The following is a 21,989-nucleotide window of genomic DNA, read 5'->3' as shown; positions in this document are numbered from 1 at the left end:
CATGCTAGCGTAGGCTGGTTTTGCTTGTGACTGTCCGCGATAACTACAATGAACTTCTGTGGTGTTTATACTTTTCAAGCAACAGATTATCCCCGGCGTTCATTTTTTTTAACATGCTCCGTCTGCGAACGCACAGGTACACAATGAGGCAGAGGAGGAAGTGGTGTGTTCGTCCACCAAATAGAAGCAAGCAATACAGAGGGGGAAAAATAAAAAAAATAAAAAACGGGCAAGTTGCATTCTCTAGTGCCGTGATATGAGTTATTAGATATATCGTCCCAGCAACTTACTCTATTTTCTATCCTTCTTTGCTATATAAACTAGACTGCACTATTGTTTGGTGCCCGTAATGTGATGACTGTATAAACCGGGCTTTAAAGGATTAAAAAGAAAATTAACGCAAATTTTAAATCAAACTTTATTTACAAAAAGCACTTTTCAAAAAAACGTTGCCAGTAAAATTTTAACAAAAATCAACCCGTCCCTTTATCCACCTCTTCCGTTGACAAATACACCCCATTGCCCCACCCACACACAATAAATACAGACTTGAAAAGACGACAGTAAACTTTTCAGACTTATCTGTTCCTGATCTACACCAGGAGTTTTGTCATGTTCAGTAGATTTCTAGAAGCACTGACATCACATCAGATCATCAGATGAGGAACGGAGGCCTCAGCATTGTTTCTTTTGCTAGCCTTCTCACTTTTTGGCAACATGATAAAAGTTATTTATTAATGACGGAAGTTTGTTTTTTAAATGACCAGTAAAGTCTCTTTTCTGGTTCTAAAACCAACATGTCCCTGTGTTCAAGCAACACAGACCGTCCCTTCTGTAGACGTTGAACCATCAGTGTCAGCAGTTAGGGTGATTAATGGAGCCCGACTGCTGGGATGGGGCGTCGCCGTGACTTCAGAGCTGCCGTGGACCTCAGACGCGTTAACCCCGTCTTGAACGGGAGTTTGGGTCAGCTCCCCCCGCATGAATCAATGCCCCCTCTCTCAATTCAGCCCGTTATCTGCTGCTCCAGGTGATTGATGCTTCCTCCACCTGCAGGATAGCAGGCCGGGCAGACCCGATAACAAAGACATATGTCCCCTCGATGAAAGGTCTGATAGCTCAATGGAGAAGAAGCAGCCCTCAGAAAAACTCAGACGTGAAGCAGCAACGAAATGTGATACAACAGATAAAAGAGAAACCTAAACCTACAGATCAAGCAAAGTTCTTCTGATTCTACTATCACTCCTAATTTCTGAATCCATTTGATTCAATGAGACATGATTAGAGTCCAGTTGTGCTCCAACTACCTATAAATATATATTTTCATTATAAAATTGTATTTATTTGTCACATCAGTGGGGATTTAAACTCAGCAAAGGTGAAACTTTTTAATAAGCAAGAGAAAATCTGTTTTTTTTCTCTTTATGGATTTCATAAATAATTATTAGATCATTTTAAAAATTATCATTTCAATTCATATATTTTTTAATCAAAGCCTAATTATGAAAATTATGTTAAAGACACTCTTAAGCTTGTTTGTTCCATCGTTTGTTTTTTCTGTATTTCTATTTCTACAATAATAACTCATCCCAACGTCTGTAGTCTTTTCTTTTCTTCTGTCTTCATGCTCTTTTGTGCAGCCATGCAGTTGTTTGTCACAGGAGCAGAATGAGTTCCTGCTGCAACGGCAGCGGCTTCCCGTAAAATGATGAAGTCTGAGTGGAAGCATGTGCTGCTTCAAAGCCTGGAAATACCACTGAGCATCATGGTGCCTTCACACATGCGCAGGTCGTCCACGCCGTGTGCCCTGGTGCTCATTCACATCCACACCCATGCTGCTTTTCAATGAGCTCGGGTCTGGGGAACACACCAACTCTTTTGGGATCCTTTCTGTTAAAACTGTGAGGTTTTTTGATGATAAAGTGATCATTTTGTGTTGGAGGATCTTATGGACGGTGACAGCTAAAGAGGGAAGTCAGCTTTTAAAAGTTACAGTGCCTTTCTTTAGGTTCCTGAACTTTAATTGGGTTCAGAAAATTCCCCCCATGTTTTGGTTGCCTCTTCATTTTAAAGGTTTGTTCCAGTTTCTCTGCTGTGAGACATTTCAGAACCATCTTCGTGTCAGGTCTTTATCCTGTCCTGTCACATTGTTTGGGCCCGTGGAGGGTTATTTCTGTCAATTTTGAGAGATTCTCTGTGACGGTCCATAGATTTCAATGATGACTTATTTAAAATGTTCAGTTCTTGTGACATTTCTCACAAAGTGGCTTACATTGATCAGCAGGCCCAACAGTTACCAGAACTCTTCCTGGCCTTTAATGATGCATCGATAAGGCTGAGCGCTTTCGTCGGTTCCGTCTTATCATCCTTTGAGACTAAACTGTACTTGATTCAAGACAAAATGTGAGATTATTTATCTTTTTTTTATATTTGTACAAAAACAGGAAGGGGAACAGACAAATATTTTAGACTATTTATGCAATACACACATCAATTTCTGACCATCTAGTTATAATAGTTTTCGAGATTTAGGGCAGAAGGGTGTGGCACCATTTACATCGCCACCTATGGCAAATGGGTGTCAAACCTGTTGAGCCCATTCATCACCTCTATTGGCACTACACTTTCAAATCTGGTTAAGGATTTGTACCATCACAAAATTGACAATCACGCTCCTCTAAATTGCATTGCAAACCAAAGGTACCGTTGGACATGTGGTCCTCCAAATAAGGTAAATACCAAAATGTTTAAAGGTTGGTTAAAGAATGATGAAGAAGCTAAAAGAGGGCTTTGCAAAAAATCCAAAATGGAATTTCTTATGATAGAAGTGGGCAGTCCAATTTAAAAAAAAAAAAAAAAAAAGTTTCTCTGAAAAAAATAATTTTGTTTCTACGACTATGAAGGCAAATTCAGACCAAAATCCATCTTGCACCATACCTGACCACATGGTGGCGCAATATAGCCATGTGTGATGAGAACTGGGTGGACAGATCATTTGATGACCAACAACTTCAGAACTAACATTAACTCAGTAGTTTTTAGGATATAGAACTTGAAAGTTTCTATGACAGGGAAGTTGTAGGAAATCAAATAAACGATGAGTCCAAATGCTACCAAAAGATACAGCATATCATTCCCAACGGAGATCTTCAAACTACAAGTGAAATCATTTCAAAACTGAAGCAGCATTTCAAAAAAACAGGCAGAGAAAAAATGATTAAAACGAGAGGGTAAACTTTTGGGTCAAGCTGCTGTTTGCTGTGTTTCCATTTCCAGCTCGTGTTTCCCCGCCGATATCAATTATTTATCTAGAGAAAAAAGGATGTTAGCTTCTTTTCATGGCACTTTTATGAGGCTATTCATAAGAGCCGTCGTGAATGAACTCATGCTTGATGGAAGGTGTGTGGACACACTCCCATCTGCCTGCTGCAGCGGCCATTTCTCCCAAACTCCCTGTAATTATGATCAACACACTATTCACGCCGTCCGCAGCCGGATGCAGCTGTCGCAATCGCTTATTTTGTGTGGAGAAAACACCCAAAAAGCTCAATTTAAACCTGTTAAAGCCCCGAGGTGAGCAGAAAGAACTCCAGTCAAAAATAAAGGAGACGTGGAAAACACTGAGCTGTTCTGTAAAGCCGGACAACATATATATCCAAATATTTTCAGCCTCCGTGCAGCCCGGCTGTCGCTCTGATAAAAGAAAACGAGAAGCAAGATTCAGGGGGAAGGGTCACGGCTGCCACAGAGATTGGAGCTGCAGAGGGAATTCTGGTTCTTGATATTTCAGTCTGCCGCTGCCGTCACTCGACCATGTACCGTCACACAACGACATGTTTCATTTCAAAGATCAAAACCTTTCCCAAAAAGTTATTTAGCCTTTGTCACGTAGTCAAAAACATGAAATACAGAGAAAAAAGAAAGATTTCTAATGAATTAATAATAGAGGTGGGTGCGACTAGTCTTGAAATGCACATTCTTTAGTTGGAATTTTGTTGTTTTATATTCTAAATTAACTGTCTGATTAATCCTTACAGACATTCACATGAGTTCAGCTGCTACCCTAAACACAAAAGCATCGGTCTGGTCAAATACAGAACATGGGAAGCAGTGACAGTTGCTTTTTGTCAGAACAGATGATCCTAACATTTCCAGACAGAAACTCCTGCTAAGAGGTAAACTGTGAGCTCAACTCATCTGATTATGGACAGAAAACATCCCAAAATATGGTTTCCAAGGGCAACAGGGATATTCTGGGGATTAAGGAAAAGATTGCTACTGTTTTCTAAAAAGAAAGTGTGGTTTTTGGTGAGATCTTAAAGACACAGGGTTGTTTTTTTAGCAACATTCTTTACAATGTACGACAAAGTATTATGGCCACCATTCATTAATATGAATATGAATAAATACATTTACGAGAATAAAGTCAGAAAATGAAGAGAGAAAAAAAGTAAAAGATTTTGAGAATAAAGCCATGTACTACTTTAATAATAATATTTACAGTAGTGAAGGCAAAACCAGCTACATCTGACGCAGAGAAAAGCAGGTTTGCCATTTATTTATGCAATTATTTAGCGACGTTATCCAACAGGATTGAAGTGTTTTCGCAATCAACGTAAACATTCAGAAGCAAAGAAAAACCACTTTGTGACCTTATCCAACATTTTACAATCGTAAAGTGTTAACACGCCTTTAACACTTAGTGTTAACACGCATTTATTGCCTAAAAACGGACAAAGTGTTACAGTAGTTGTGCTGCATTGTTCTCCACAAAGTGGAATTTATGAAGTCCTTGGTTAGACTTTGAAAGCCTGTAAAGAGTTCTTCTTTTTATTTACTTATGGATGGTAAACCAACAAAAAACAAACAGCGCCCCCTACTGTCAAATCGGTATAAAACATGCCCAGTCTGGACAGAGATGAGTAAGAAACTGCATTTAATTACTAACATTAATAACATTAATAGGAATTTTGTTTATCAAATAATTAGTGTGATTAATGTGTCTTAGTCTATTTTAGATATATTAAAGCTGCATGAATGAATGTTGCTCCTGCTAATTACACACACACATCTGATATAACGGATTTTAGCAGAATTCTTCTGAGGCCGACAGACCAACAGGTTGTGTTTTCCTTCAATCTTTATAAATATTGGAGTAATTGAACGCATTTCTTTGAAATAGTGTATATGAACTCGCCTTGAAATCCTAACGGAGCTGCTTATAGAGCGCTAATAATAATTGTTGACATCACTTGTGGGGGGGGGTCAGAGCCGGTTATGCAAATGAGATGTCTGCTGAATGAATAGTTGAGCTCAGAGACCGGATGAGTCATCTGGTAACTGATAACAGACCCTGCAGGTCTTTATTTATCCTCAGCAGATAAAGCTGAGTTTTTCTTTAGCTGATTGTAGCTCAGACAAATATGTGACGGCATGAACCAAACATGGAGGCACACAAACCTCAAAACCTGCCTGACATCCTCAGATTTTTGGTTTCACTTGGGTTGTTTTGGGTTTCCAGCAAATTCTCAAACTCTTTACCAAAATCGAACTATTTTTTTCCGAATCTGGAAGTTCGTTAAACTTTTTTGTTGAATTTCTTCACGACAGCGTTCTCTTCAAGGATGTTTTTGATCAAATCAAATCAAACTTGGAGCACTTTTCCGACTAATGCAACCCCAAGGTGCTTCACAGTAAAACGCTTCTCAAATTAAAAAAACTGAAAAATAGATTAAGAAAGAATAATCATATGTGGTTATAGAGAGACGTACGCTATATTGTTTTGTTCTGTGTCGCGTCTTGGATTTGTTAATCAGATTAAAACCATGTGGAGTTTAGTTTGGAGTTTAAACTTTAGGGGAAAATTCCAACGTTTTCATGTGGGTGGTCTGATCCAGCTCTTCTCAGTCGGCCGTGGTTTACCTGGGGGGGTCGATGGAGGTCAGTGGACCAAGCAGCTGTTTGTTCCGGGACAACACCCTGTCCTGCAGTCAACCGTAAGAAAGAAGCTTTAGAATGAAGCTCCTGCCAAAGGCGAGGGAACTCCAATCCCAACCAGACTTCACTTCGTTTTCTGCATCAGCCTTCGGGAGCCTCACCGTGGTTTGCTACAGAAACGTGTTTTAACTGTGGAGTTTACACAAAAAAGATGACAGCTGATGATGGAGGATGAAAAAAATGCAGAGCTTCTTTGTGATGTAAAAAATACGCTTGGCGGGCTACAAGCTCCCTGCTCTGCTCTACACAAGGGAGGGGTAGGGGGGCGGGGTCGCCCACAACCCAGAGGCTGTCCTGGAAGACGGCATCAGGTTTTTTTTGGATTCTGCATAAAACAGCACAGTCAAAATTAGTGCTAGATTTACGTTAATGGGGTTTAAGAGTTACTGTACTCAGAAGAGTTACGGACTCATAAGTGGGCGGAGCCACAGATGAACTCATTCAGTCACATCCAATCGGATGCACCTAGTCCAGGCGGGCAGCGTGGCGCTCCCGCCTTCATGGAGAATCCCACAGAGGAAGTAACAAACTTCTTTTCCTAAAGTAAAGTATTTCTGCAGTGGAGAGTCTGTTGTTCCATATGGGTCCATGCATCTTGTCTCCATACATGACAAGATTTATGGAGAGATTCGACCCTCTGTATTCAAACTAAAGGATGAATCGATGGATGTCCCTTAAATGTGAAACTGGTGATTTCTTTTTTTTTTTTTGACAAACTGACAGTGAAACGTTTTATATTAAAAATCTTAATCTTGTTTAGCAAAATTCCACCTTCATAAATGGGAAGTGTGACACTGTAGGCCACTTTTCCTAGTTTTAATCAAAGAAGTAGTCATACTTTTCGATGATTTGATACATTTATCAAATCTATGAAGCTTGTTTTGTTTTTCTAGTCTTCCCTCTTGTAATATTTGACAATAAATAAAAAGAAAACTGTGGATTCTGTTAGATTCTACCTGTTAGATTGTGTTGAGTTGAGCAAACTACTGCGGTTTGTGTAAAAATCCCTCCACTTTAGCCTTAAAACATTTGTTCTTTAGCTTCTCTTCATTTCCAAAGTTCCAAAGTGTATTTTCCCATCTTTTCCAACATGTTTTCCCTTATATTACATTGTTTTTAAGCTTTCTGGATGTTTTGGTGGAGTAGAATCAGACATTTGAAGCCTTTTCTTTACTTTCTTCCAGCATTGCAGCATCTGTTCCTTTTTTATTCAATCTTTTTTTTTTTTGAGCCCCGGAGGCGTCTTCACACGGCGTAAGAAGCCGTTCAAGAGCCCTCACCATGCAGGAGTCCCTTAAAACTGCTCATTAATGGGGAGCTTTTACAAACCTGCTGCTTTCAGTACATCTGTATTTTCATTGATGAACAGACACGGGAAGTTTCATTCACGCCTGATGGTTTACAACACAATTGTGTTTTACAACAAACGTCCCACAGATTGAGAAGTTAACTAATTAACCACATCGTTTAGTCAAAGACCGTTTATGTTTTACTTAATGGTTGTTGGTAAAGTTCCTAATTGCAATACTTCTGCAAGTTTTAACGAAAAAAAGCAGCAAATCTGTGATTCTTAGTTAAACATGAATTAATTGAATAAATAAGTGATATGGTATTTTTATTCCTGATTTTAAAAGTGTCGGCCTATGGCTAGCCGGTGTTCTGCGACGCACCGACTCCTCACCAGTCCTGAAATACCCCTGAAAGCGTTCTCAGTGCAACACTCTTTTCTATGACTCTGCTGGGCTTATTTTGTTCACGGTGTCTGTAACCTTTACCTCCTGCACCTCCTCACGGTTTTATCGATTTGCTCCTGAAAGGATTGTTAAGCCTGTTTATTCCCGTCTGTGTTTCCTCGGGAGCCTGTTGGGTTTGTATAACTGAGGTGGTTTGGATCAAAATATCTTAAACATCATATTCTTTTTGGGTAGAAAGATTCAAATCAACTGCTGCCAAAGCAAATACACCACACAGTTTCTGGATCTTCTGTTGGAGTTAATAATGAAGTTGATGTTCAGTAACGTTTCTTCAACGATGGTCGTTTTTATGAACTTCTTTAGCCCCTCCCCCTTACATGAGTAGTGTTCTGTATAAAAAGCATCACCTTCAATCAAGGTATAAATGCAAAATAAATGAATAAATATTGAAGAATATGTAAATGAACTTCTGATTTTCTGAACTACTGCAGTTCCAGTGTTCGCCTGTGGGGGCATCAATGTCATGAAAATGACTGTAGGCGTCAAAGAGAATAACATCATGTCGCTGAATTCCCTGAGTTCTGCATTTTTCGGGGTGTACAAATTTAGAATTACAAAATTCAGTGTCCTGGAAATTTCACAGAAGTCTCTCTGAAAAACTAGTGTCCATCCATCTTCGCTAGGTTGGTAGAAATAGACCACAATGCATTGCGTCTGAACAAATTTTAATTAAAAAAATGTATTATTAAGCGTGCCATTTTTAATTATCAGTTCAGAACAGATAAATTGTCACTGAAAGCTCAGAGGTCAGGTTTTTTGCTTCGACAAATAGGTGATGTCGTTTTTGGTGCCTTAAGAGAAAAGAAGTAATGAGCGTGACGTTAAAATCCCCGGCGCTGGATAGTCTCATATTTTATAGTCTTTTAACCCTTGTGCTATCTTAGATGACCCCCCCCCCCTTCCATTGACGTGTTCTCCCTACCATGACAAAGGTGGATAAAGGTGGAAAGATTTCATGTAATCCATGGACACCAGTGAAGATCACAAATCATTGAAGAAAAAAGGTTCAGAGCACTGTCTAGTGGGTCTAGATCCACCAACTCCCAATGGTAAAGTGCCTAGGACAGCACAAGGGTTACAGGTTAGGGAGTTGTGAGGGAATTAAAGACTGCTTACGTCTTAAAGGGCCTGGATCATGCTTTTCTGTTAGAGTAAACTATCATTTTCTCACCCGAAAGTAAGACGACTCGATCTCTGAGGCTCCGCCTTTTGCTCCTTGTGGGTGTCGCCCATTTCATGACGTCATCCTAGAGCCGGCCTCGGCAGCGTGTCTGCATGTCCCCCACGAAAAACAAACAACACCCAAACTTTTGCAGAGATGGATGTATACATATAGTGCATAAAAAAGGAAAGCGTTTAGCCAAACACTGCTAGCTCCAAAGAGAAAGTGGGTGTGACCTGGGGGGCGGTGCTGGGAACGCAGACTCTTCCTGGAAGGGGCTCCTCACTTTGTGATGTCTCAATGTGAGGACCCACTGGTTTTTGTGGATTGGGAGGGGCTAGTGCTCAGAGAGCAGGATTTTAGAGGAATGCTCAGAAATCGAAATATCGCTTTGGGGTTGTCTTTCGTGAGGAAAGAACATTATAAAACACTGAAAACCTCAAAGTAGTTGATTTTGCATGATAAAGGCCCTTTAAACATTTTGTTGGGACGCGCCTTAAACATTTTTTACATTTGTAATCATTCTTAAATTGTTTTTAAATTTATGGTCAACCTTGTAAACCGATTAATATTAATATATTGTTTGTTTTGACCGGTGACGGTGATGAAACGGTTTCATTAAAGCAGACTGCACATCTTTTTTAAATGTTCTAAATTAATATAATAAATGAATCTTGTTATTATTTGATGAAGAGTTAAGTATTTTTTTTTTATAGACAACAGCATCTGTTTTCCTGCCTTCATCCAGTCTCTTTGTTCAAAGTTTTCTGGAAGGTCACTGCGATACAAACTCAGCGGTTTAGCTCACCAGATTAGAAACCTCACTGATGTCTGTTTAAGAGTTTTCCTTGTGTTTTTGTTTCCACTTTCTTTCTTCAGGGGCTCAAGCCCATGGACCACAACGGCCTGTCGGATCCATACGTCAAGCTGCATCTTCTACCCGGCGCCAGTAAGGTACGTACTGACCGGACAGGGATCTGTCTCAGTGGAAGAGGGGTAACACGAGGACTCCAGGAACAGCTGAATGTAAACGAGCTAACAGGGAACGTGTTGCAGACGATCTCACATGGATGTCCATGTGTCAGAATATTAATGATGTTCCTCAGGAAACAAACTTTTATAAAGTGTGTGTGAATCACAGTGAAACGTTTCCAAATGACTCACTGGTTGTTTAACAGCACGCAGTGAATTCTTTAACTTGGTTGCACTTGACATTAGTCCTTGAGGATATTTCTGTCTTTCATTGAAGTCCTCAGAGATCCAGAGAAACGATAATTCTCCACTAAAGCAGCGTATTGAAGCCAGAGGTGCCGGATTACCCATCTTCCTGACTCACATCTACCTTTCTGCTCACCCTGTTGCTAAACACGACGGTTAAAATTCCAAACGAGCGACAGGAAAGAGACACTTTTATCTCAAAAGGAGATTTCCAGAAAGCAAAACAATCCGTGTCAAGGGGTGAAACCCAAACATTTTACCACAGGGGGCAAATCGTAAAAGCTGTGGCCAACGCGCCTGCCAGAATCGGGATAGGTGAGGATTTAAACATCCTGAAGATGACCCTCAGCAATCGGCAGGAGGAGGGTCCTTCCTCCTGCAGGACTTTGGTTTGGAGCAGCGAAAACAAGATTGGGGCCCCCTAGTAACCCCCTCAGAACAAGGGCCAGAGATCATGGACATAGAATAGTGTGGTCTGCATACTCTTCTCTTGGGTCCATGATGGTCAGATGCTGCTGTCGTATATTGAATGTGATAGAGGTCTTAAAAGCAAGAGACTGAAGCTGATGGTGATGGAAACCAAAATGGCTGATCATCTGAAACATGGCATCTCTGAACAGAACCTAAACCAAACTCTGAGGACTGCACGATTAAAATCCGGTCAGCCAATCTAAACCCTCGACTGTTTACGCATTTAACGTAACTCCAACACATTCTGAAGCAAAAAAAGCAGCTTTGCACTGATATGCAACACTTTTTGTTTGTAATGTGTTGCACGTTGGTGCAAAGCCGAAATGGAAATCTGCTTTTCTCCATCGGCTGATTCATGTTAAAGGCCTAAACGGTCAAAGATGGAGAGCAGGGGGCGCAGACGGTTTCCACTCAAAGGGCCGTTTGGATCCGTTTCCCACAGAAATGAAAACACAGAGAGCAGCATCACCCTTTGGAAAATCTGGTGTTTCTAGTGCTTTTATTTTGAAGGGCTGAAGAATCTAAGCCTTTTTATTATTGATTATTCTGAATTAGAAGATTTAGAAAAAATGTAGCCTTTCACTCACGCGACTTTCTTTTTATTCTGTTTTTATCTTTGGACAATAAAAGAAAAAATGTTGCCATCGTTTCGTTTTTTGGATCTTCTTTTTCATAAGAAAATCTTTTCTTCAAAGCTTATATTCATTTTAAAGAACGGAACTATCCTGTAATGTATAGAACATATACCCTTGTTTAATTCTTGTAATTATCCTGCAGCAGCAGGTTTACTGCTTTTAGCTTTTGTTTTATACTTCCTTAAAGGCCTAAGTGTTTTTTCCATAAATAGAATCTGCTTTAAATTTCCCTTTTTCGTTGCTGATGAAGTGGTACATCTTCTGTAAGTGGGTGTCATGGCAACAGAGTCAGCACTCATAAGGTCAATTTCCCTGCTGATTTAAATGCACTCTTGTAGACTTTGTAAACACTCTGCATTCATTCAGAAGGTTTCACAAAGGTTCAGGCCTGTTGGTTGGGGTGAGTTTGTTTTCTCAGGACAATATTTGTTTCAAGGCGTCTCAGGTTTTGCTGCCATAGTGGATGTCACAGCTGAAATCCTTTCCTCGTGACTGAAAATAGGACTTTCTTGCAGTCTTTATCTCCATGCTGCATGAGGCTTCACAGAGGCTTTGATGATTGTTCCAGGAAAACATGCCGTCAACTTGTGCTCTTTGTCAGCTCAGCCTCAGAGGAATCATTAGGCTCGTTCTGAGAGGCTCATTACGGCCCGCTGAAGAGGTCCAAAGTCCCGCTTCCGCTCTAATGGGAAGTGAAGTTTCATGCTCTGCTGAAAAGGCCGATGATGGCGTCATCAAACTAGGATGTTCTGGGTTAAACTGCTGGACGGCAACAGGGGACGATTTCTGTGCTGATTAGTCATCAGGACGACATGAGGATTGACAAAAGCCTTCGTCCCAACTGTCTTTACAGGTGGATACAGGTAAAATGTTGTCAGACCAGTACGGGGAACCCAGGGGTCGGTCCGCACAGAAGATCAAACCGCTCAGTGAACCCATAGTGCCAAACGTTCAGGCGCATTTTTGGGTGATTATTAAAATAATTGTACATTTTGTGGGAAAAGCACCAAATTTGGCATGGATGTACCTCTGGATCACCTCTCGCAGGAAAACCCGTTAGCCAGGAGAAAATCCAAGATTTCAAATAAAACATATAAAAGACTGATACAATATACACATAACAGTATTCTGTGGGTCACCCCTCGAGTCTAATGACTGCATTTTGTGCTTGAACAGCCCACATTCTTGAGACTTGAGCATTTAGAATAGTTTTGGATCAATTGAGTGCATATATGCCATCTTGACAAAAGGCCGCCATTTTGGATTTCTTTTTCTCCTGGCTAATGTGTTTTTCTGAAAGAAGGGATCCCAAGACACATCCATGCCAAATTTGGTGCTTGCACCACAAAATTCACAGTTTGTCTGAAATATCAACCTGTAATCAACTCCACTACTTACCAGACCCACGATCATGGTACGTTCCATTTTCATCATGTACTTTGACTCTCAGCGGTCTTTTCATTATGATTAGGCCATTTGAGCCAAAATCAAAGAAACCTGTGTTGTTTTCTAGGACATAGTTCCTGCAGAGCAGCAGGAATGAAATAGAAATTTGCCTCTGAATCGACTGCTGGCGCAGAGTAACCCTGGCTCCTTTACCCATCATCCATCCGATTACTCGCTCATTTGCAACCTATTTGTCAACAACGGAGCAGAGCAGGCACCTTGTGATCCACTAATTGTAGCATCTACAGACTGATGGTTAGTGTTGTCATTTATCACTGCGAAGAATTATTATTCTTATTAGGTTAGCATTGGGCAAAAATGTACATCCTCCTCCTTCATGTTGGTCCTTCTTTACAGGTGCATTTGATTTGATTTGATTTGAGATGATTTATTTCAAGCAATCAAATAGGAATAATACACAAAAAAAAAACAATCCAATCGTCAGTTATACATTTATACAATAACTAATCAAACTTAGTATAATTAGACATAAAATTAAGTATTGCTTGAAAGGGATAATCCCACCCCTGTTCTACTGTAACCATTTTATTACATGATTTATCAATATCCGGTTCCTAGAAAGCACATGACAAAGATGAATTACTTAAATTATTTTGTAAAAAATAACTTTTAGAAATCAACATGGCAATGAAGTATCCAAAATATATGCAGATTATGTTACTTATAAAAGTCATTGATATGATTAAAAAATAATACTATATCAGTAAAATAGACAAAACACTGTTTCCGGAATTTTCATAGAAAAATTTGGTCAAGTATCAAAAGTTAATAATATGTGCAAAATTATGTTTAATTAGGAAAAATTCATGAATTCAGCTTATCAATTTTTTTGAAACAAGTGAAGTCAAATCATTAAAAGTCAATCAATTTGACAATTTTCAATAATTGATTCATTGATATGATCAAAAAAAAATAATTATAATACTGTATCAGTAAAATAGACAAAACACTTTCAGGAATTTTCATAGAAAAATTTGGTCAAGTATCAAAAGTTAATATGTACAAAATTATGTTTCATTAGGAAAAATTCATGAATCAGCTTGTCAATTTTTTTTTTTGAAACAAGTAATATAATTAAAAGTCAATCAATTTGACAATTTTCAATAATTGATTAATCATTTGTTTTATTATTTCTTTGTGTTTTTATTTATTTATATATTTTTTTTCTTTTTTATGATAAAAAGTAAAAAAGGCTCAGGATAATATCATGTTTAGAACGTAGCATTTTTACTGTACATGCCTTCTATCATTCTGCCTCTTTTCATCGGTCAAAACCGTTTTAAAAGTGAACCGTCCGTCTCGGATAAACGTAGGATGTAAAGGCTTTGCGCTCTCTCCTAATTCTGCGAACTCTCCTCCTCTGAGTATTTTTGGAGCCGGGTCCATCTGTGGCTCGTGAGACTCGGGGTAGTTAGAGCACAGATGTGATCATCTACATGAGAAACTGCAATAATTGGCAGAGGAGCAGCGCCTTTTCAGCTTCTGCAGCTAAAGTGATGACACCAGTTGCTCATTCATAGCACCACCACCTCTGCCTCCATCTGTGAGCCGCAGGCTATTTTTTTATACATCTTTGAAGCAAAGTCCATCCCGTTTGAATGTTGTTTTGTTCAATTCTTTGTACGTTCATAGCAGCATTAATGCTTTTTTTTGTTGCACAGGTAGCATGTGTGTGAAATTAGATCACATGTTAATTAGTTAACAGCCGTCAGCTGTGTTAATGATACAAAAATGTGTTTTGTTTTTGCCAGTTAATGTCAGGAAATTCATATTTTACCCGCATTGACTTATCTGAGCAGCGGCAGAGACAATGGAAGTGGGAAAGCATGGTCCACTCGGACTCAATGTCCCCAACCTCCCTCGGTACCTGTTTGAAGCTCTCCCAGATGTGGGAGTTAAGGACTTCCCTGACGGAGGGCTCAGCCAAACGTTCCCAGCAGACCCTCACAGTGTGTTTGGGTCTTCCAAGTCTTTCCGGCCTCCTTCCCCGCCAGCGAATCCAACTCACCACCAGGTAGTGATCGGTGGACAGCTCTGCCCCTCTCTTTACCCGAGTGTCCAAAACACAGGGCCGAAGGTCGCCTGAAACAACTACAAAGTTGATCATTGACCTCCTGCCTTGGGTGTCCTGATGCCACGTGTATTGATGGACACCCTTGTGCTCGAACATGGTGTTCTTTATAGACAAACTATGACGAGCACAGAAGTCCAATAACAAAACACCACTCGGGTTCAGATCAGGGGGGCCATTCCTACCAATCACGCCCCTCCAGGTGCCACTGTCATTGCCCACGTGGGCATTGAAGTCCCCAAGGGGGACAATGGAGTCTCCCGTTGGGGCACTTTCCAGTACCCCTTTGAGAGACACTAAGAAAGCTGGGTACTCCAAACTGCTGTTCGGCCCGTAAACCGAAACCACAGTCAGGGACCTGTCCCCCACCTGGAGGCGGAGGGACATGACCCTCTCGTCCACTCGTCCACCACTTGGTGGCTGAGCTGGGGGCTCACGAGTAAGCCCAAACCAGCCCGCCGCCTCTCATCTTGATTTTGATTTGATTTGATTTGAAATGGTTTATTTCAAGCAATCAAGTAAGAATAATACACAACAACAATACAGTCATCAGTTATACATTCATAAAATGACGAATCAAACATAGGATAATTAAACATATTAATAAATATTGCTTGAAAGGGAGTGGAAGGAAGCAAACGTATATAATCCCACCCCTTGAGCAACTCCAGAGTGGTAAAGAGTCCAGCCCCTCTCTAAGGACTGAGTTTCAGTGCCCAGGCTATGTGTGGAGGTGAGCCCGACTATATCTAGACGGTATCTCTCAACCTCTCGCACCAGCTCAGGTTCCTTCCCTCCTAGAGAGGTGACGTTCCATGTCCCAAAAGCAAAGTTCCATGATCGGGTTTTGGGCCGCCGAGGCACCCGTCCTCGCCTGCCACGCGAACCACATTGCACCGGCCCCTTTTGAGGTCCCCTACGGGTGGTGGGCCCATGGGAGAGTGGTCCCACGTCGCTCCTTCGGGCTGCGAAGGAGGCCTGGGGTTGGGGCTCGCCTGCGAACCCCAACCCCAGGCCTGGCTCCAGAGTGGGGCCACGGTGACGCCAATCCAGGCGATATAATCGGGTCCTTGCTTTTTCTTTTTGTCAGGGGCTTCTGAACCACTCTTTGTCTGGCTCGTCAGCCAGGACCTGTCTGTCATGGGAGACCCTACCAGACAGCTTAGCTCCTGGGGTCACTCGCGCTCTCAAAGTGTCCAGCACAAGAGGCCTTCAGCTCTCATCTGTTTGCTCAGCTGTTGAGCAGAATGAGTTAAATAAAAAAGGTTTACATAATAAAACAGGAAGTACATATTTACTGCTCAGACAGTGGATTCTGCTGTACTGCATTTGAGCGTCATCCATTTCATAGTTATCATGAGATTTCATTCAGCTTGTGTTTTTCAGCCTCAAGTTAGAGTTTCTAAAGTTCGGGATGTTTGTTTGACCTCCTGTGTTTGCTTCCACCGACTGAAGCAGAAACAATCAGTCTCATGTGAAATCCTGCATGTCATCGATCCGATCGAGCTAAACCCTCACCATGACTCACAACACTTCCTGTTTAGCAAAGATCTCAATCAAAACTCCATAATGCTGATCCCATTGATATTCAGAATCTACCTAATCTGTAACGTCATGTCTGAAAATATCAAACTCTATGCCTAATTATTCTAAGTAATGCAAATATTGATTTTAAGTTAAATTAAGAAAATAAGCTTTAACATTTTAACAAGCACTGATTATTGATAAACATGAAAAAAAAACAGATCAACTTTTCAGATTTAGGGTCAACTGGGCGTTTATTTATGTCGACCAGTTTTAGATTTTTAGACCATAATAATGCTTTAAAGCATAACACGTTTACTTAATTAAAATAAATGAAAATACAAATAGAAAATTTGGGAAACGTAAAGATTAGATAATTGAAATAATTATGCTGCTATACGGTTCTACCCCCCGGCATCCTTCTCTCTTTTTCCCTTCTTTTCTTTTCCGTCTAGTCCAACAAAAGATGAAGTAAGATTAATAAAGTTTAGCCTAAATTACAAAAGGGGTTTATTTGGATATACACCTAGTGTGTCAAATGTTTCACAACCCCTATTGTAACAGTTAAATATGTCCAACACAAGAGGCTTTCAGCTCTCATCTGTCTGTCCAGATGTTGGACAGGACAAAATAAAAGAAAAAAAAATACATTATGCGTTGACAAATCCTCTTGGATAAGAGGCGAAACGTCTTCTAACTTTAAAAACCAAGTCCAGATGACATCCCCTAAACCTACTACAATGGAACCAACCTGGATGAATGAGAGTCTTCATAGACATTATGCGTAAAATAAAGCAAGATTGAGGGTGGGAATTACTACGTATTTTCTTCTACCCACCCCTTTTTCGAGGACTTTATTGTTTATGTTTGTTTGTTATGTCTTGCATAACCACATGCGTGCAGCACGCTGTTGGTTAGGAGCCAATGCTCGCCTCATGTGCCAGCATCACCCGTACGTCACAAGGCCGTGCAACCCCCATTAGCCTTGCAAATACTTTAGAGCAAGGTTTCTCAAAGTGCGGCCCGCGGGAAGATTTTTTGTGGCCTTCAGAGGAACCAGAGCACGTTCCTTTGAAGAAATATGTTGTGTTGATGAGGAGAAATGGCGCTTTCAAGCTAAGTGGACAAATGCTTACTTTGCTGTACCTCATAGGCTGGATAAAGTCATGTGCCGGATTTGCAAGCAGGTAAATGCAGTGCTCAAAGAAATCAATATAAATCGTTACTATGTTACAAATTATAAAAACTATGACAAATTTACCAAAACAATAAGCTCCAACAACTACAACGATGCTATGCTGCACACCAGATGTTTACAAAAATGGCTAAATCCAGTGAAGCTGTAACAGAAGCTAGCTACGTTGTGGCTTTGCGGCGTAGCTAGCCTATAAGTGACGGGAGTTTGTAAAAAGAAGGTGTGCTGAAAGTAGCTGACATTGTTTGTCCAAAGCAAAAGAAATAGTTTGAAGAAATAAGTCTGTCAAAGATACAATTACTAGATCTGCGGCAACTACCTCTGGAGGGCCTGGTTAACTCTACAAATGACACTTGGTCATTAAAGTCTTTAAAACAACTTTTTCTGTTTATCCATTTTTTTCACCAAAATTGGCCCCCAGTCTAATGTCGAGTTCCTAACTTTTGAGAACCCCTGCTATAGAGTATCATGGCACATGCACGACATTGGTGCGTTCCATTTTCATGACGTCCCTTGAAGGGGTCGTATGAGCCTCAAGGACTGCAAGAAACACCTGCGCTCCCATTACGATGCAGCCGCTCCTCTCTGTGACCCTCCAGACCCGGACAACCCAAAAAACCCACAGCACCTGAAGGGGTCGACCCCCTGGATGGGTGCATGAGACTAGAATTAAAAGGTGGCCTCCTCATCCTCTGCTCCTGATCCTTGACAGCTGAGTTCTCAGAGAAGATGAGCTCCATCAACGCAATAAAAAAGGGTTTGTGTTGGTTTTGGCTCTATATTAGCAAAGAGAGGCTGAACTGCTGACAGACTCCTGGATTTAGGCCATTTTTGGTTCCTCTCTAGATACACAGTAACAGTACAAACTGCTCATCCTGCAAAACAAACAGGCTGCTCTGACTTTCATACTTTTGTCAGAGGCTCACAACTTTCTGCTGTGTGGGGGACATTTTTAAATACAATGAAACGTAGCTTTGCCTCCATAATGTCACAGCCTGTCAGGATTGCTGCTCCTCTGCATGAATGTCTGTACTTCAGCTTTCATGAAACAAATGATGCATTAGGAAGTTTGGCTGGATGGTTAAACTGGAAGTCCTGCCTTCAGTTGTTCTGCTAAACTCAACAAACCACCTCCTGATTTCTGTGACATGTAGAGTTGACAGCCGGATCCATCTTTTCCTGGATCCCCATGAAAGGATGCAGATTTTTTTCTTTTTTTTAGATGGCCGGAGTTGTGATTTGGAAACATATTAATATTTATGTGAATATAAAGCAGTTTTACAAGAATTCTCCGCCTGCACAGTTTCATTTTCATCTCATAAATACAGTCTGCTGTTTATTTTTCCCTCCTGACAGAGGTCAGCGTGCAGCGCCGAGCTCACGCTGGTTTCAAGGAAGTTTGGAGAAATCTGGCTTCATTTCACTGACACCTGAGGCGTGGGGGGCGGGGCTTCTCCTCAGTTGAGGCAGAAGGACAACCAGTCAGGGACTCCGTGCAGATGAGTCAAACGCTGAATGTCTTTGTCTTCCAGGCCAACAAACTCAGAACCAAGACGCTCCGTAACACACTCCACCCCGTCTGGAACGAGACCCTGACCTACTACGGCATCACGGACGAGGACATGGTCCGCAAAACACTCAGGTACGCCCCTGATGACATATGCCCCCCCCCCCCCCCCCCACACACACACACACACAAGACAACAAAGAGGGAGGAAGGAGATTCAAAAGGAGAAAAAGAAACGACGGAATAAACTATCCTAGTGGAGTAAGGCGTCTGCTGACAAGCTGGGGAAAAACAACAGAAGACATTTAAATGGAGATTAATCTAAGAGGAATAGTGAGAAAATGTGAAATTAAAAAAGAAAGTTTATTCATAAATCACCTCTAACACCCTCATAAAAACATGAAATAAAACCTTAGAGTTTCATCCACACACACAAAAAAAAAATTATATTTCATTCTGCGGAAACAAAAAGGTCTCCAGGTGTGTTTTTAAAGCCTCATCTGAGTTCATGAAGCCTCAGATTCAGAGTTTGGGTGTTAGTGACCTCCGGTGAATGCATGTAAGAACTGGGCTGTGGCCGAATTCCCTCCCCAACTACTAAGAAACTGCATAGTGAGGGACTGTCTCGTGTCCTGGCGTTTAAAATTCATTCAGACACCACGCTTACTACATTTAGTTTTTTGACGGCAAACATGACGTCACAGATTTTACAAAGTAAAGTCCTAATAATTACGAGCATTTCACATGGGCTATGTTTGAATCCACTGTGTTCTGATGATGAAAATTAAAATACTTTTTTTCCCCAAAAAATTGGTCAAATGCAATGCATTATGGTCTATATTTGCCGATCTAGTTAGCATCAATGCACACTGGTTTTTTGCAGAGACTTCTGGGAAATTTCTAGGGCACTCTACTTTGGAATTGTAGATTTGAACAGCACTAAAAAATGATGAATGCACTTTATGGTGCACCATGTAGTGAAGGAATTCGGTCACAAGCCATATTTGTTTAGGACGGCGCTTCTGTTTTTGCGTCGCCGTCAGTACTGAGACACGCCCCTACAGTGCCCTCTAGTGGTTAATAGTGGGAAATAACCACTACAGGGCAACCGGTTATTAGTGAGAAAATAAATAAAATATTTGCTTTTTCAAAAAAAAAAAAGATTTCTTTGCTCCTGAGTATAAGTCGCACCCCTAGCCAAACTATGGCCTAATAAAATTAAGTGGTCTCACATTCAACGCTCAAATCATTTGATGGACAGATTTTCTGTCAAATGGTAGGGGTGTGGACTTTTGTCAGGCTGACTCCTTATTGGCACAAGTGGTTGCCGTAGACTTGAAGCAATCACTACTTACTGACGGAGTCTGGCTCCAACATGGCGGCGTTGATTGATTTTGTTTGGTAAGAGCAGAAAGTGAACCATTTTCTACAGGCGAAATCAAACTCACTCTGTCCAGTTCTCAGATGCAGTCAATAGTTCCTCCAACAAAAACTAACTGGATGAACCTAAGAGCCCCAGAAGGTTTAGAATAGACTGAGTATTCTGATCAAGTTGGGCTTAAAAATTCAGAAAAAATTCGTTTAAATTTGCTTTAAAACAAACTGGGAGTGATTGGAGATCTGCTAAACTTGGCGTGATGTGAACTCTTCCCAGTTATTCCATCATAATACCATGATCAACAGGATCAGAGGTCTAAGAAAACCATGGCAGAGTATTTCCAGATCCAGCTGCAATCATATTTGGAAAACTTTACTTTACTACAATCATGGACGAAAGCAAAGACTTAAGAGATGCTACACGCATCTGTAGATGAACATTTACAGATGCGTGTAGTTTTAATAACTTAAGAGACGCATCGATTAACTTAATGATGACCAGAGTGATATAAAGAGCCATCATTGGGAGCGGACGTCTCTGCAACAGAAACATCCTAAACGATCTCTGGATGCAAACACAACCAAACATTTAATATGAATGCAAGACTGAAAAGGTGAAGCTGCTGGAGGACGTTTGCTCTAACACCTTCCATCCCATTCCTCTTAGAGTGAAAGCAGCAAACTTCACACTTTATGGTGTCAAATAAGTCTTTTGGATTCCTTTTGTTTAGAGAGACAATGAATAAAAAGTTGGGTTGTGGTGGTCTTCAACATGTCAAAGATCCTTTTCGGTTTTTCCGCTGGAGTCTATGAACTTCCAAAGAAGTGGGTTTCAATAACTTCTCCGCTTTGCTGTATTTTCTTAGTGAAAGAAATGAGTACTCATTAATCCAAGAACTACTTCATTTATCTCTTTTTTTTACAGGAAGTGTTCTCGGTGGTTTTTAAAAGACGTAACGAGAACATCGATGTGATTATCCTCCATCACTGACTGAGGTTCCAACAGAGCAGTGAAGAGATCAATGACATCCCGATTGATCATTTGTCTTTTGAATCTCATTAGCAGCACAAACAGGTTATGATCCGCGATGTGAAACCCCCCCCAACATGTAGTGAAATGATGACAGAAAAGTCTGTGAAAATGAGGGAGAAAAAATAGAGTAAAAGGAAGTATTTGAGCAGAAATATGTAAAAAATAATTAGGAAACAAATGAAATAAAGAACCAAAACAAGAAATCAACAAAAGGGTATTAGAAGAAAAGTAAGTATATACATATATTTATGTAATTATATAATTATAGATTACAAAAATACAAATACCTAAATAAATATAAATGAAAGATGCAAAATAAAATAAAAAGTCTGGGTAAAATCAATTTAAAAGCAAATAAAAAGAGGAAAAAAATGAAATAAATTAAAAGCTGAAAGAAAATAAAAAGGAAAGAAAATTGCCTGTAAAGATTGACAAATAAAAATTCATTGCTCTAGAAATAATAACATTACACAGTCATAGAAAACAGTCAAATGAAAAAAATCAATCAAGGGGAAGAAAGAAGTTTAGAGAAATGACAGAAGACAATGAAATGCATTGAAAATGAAAGAAATGAGAAA

The 21,989-nt window shown here is 40.4% G+C and overlaps 1 protein-coding gene across 7 annotated transcripts in view; it reads left to right on the top strand.

Moving 5' to 3' along the window:
• doc2b (double C2-like domains, beta) overlaps positions 1-21,989 on the top strand; it is a 134,948-nt gene that overhangs the window by 78,713 nt on the left and 34,246 nt on the right. For 6 of the 7 annotated variants that reach the window (XR_002874578.2, XR_013647482.1, XM_023962298.2 and 3 more), the window contains 2 exons: positions 9,793-9,867; positions 19,027-19,136. Coding sequence is in view for 5 of the 7 variants with exons in the window: in XM_023962298.2 (XP_023818066.1) it covers positions 9,793-9,867; positions 19,027-19,136 (185 nt within the window). In the remaining 2 variants the exon portion in view is untranslated. The remainder of the gene's footprint in view (positions 1-9,792; positions 9,868-19,026; positions 19,137-21,989) is intronic. The other variant, XM_078930851.1, reaches the window with a different exon arrangement.

The sequence above is a fragment of the Oryzias latipes genome, chromosome 14 (assembly GCF_053564925.1).
Source record: "Oryzias latipes strain Hd-rR chromosome 14, Olatipes_Hd-rR_3.1".
NCBI classification, from domain to species: domain Eukaryota; kingdom Metazoa; phylum Chordata; class Actinopteri; order Beloniformes; family Adrianichthyidae; genus Oryzias; species Oryzias latipes.
Note: the sequence above shows the minus strand (reverse complement) of the source record. Positions and strands in the feature narration are given on the sequence as shown.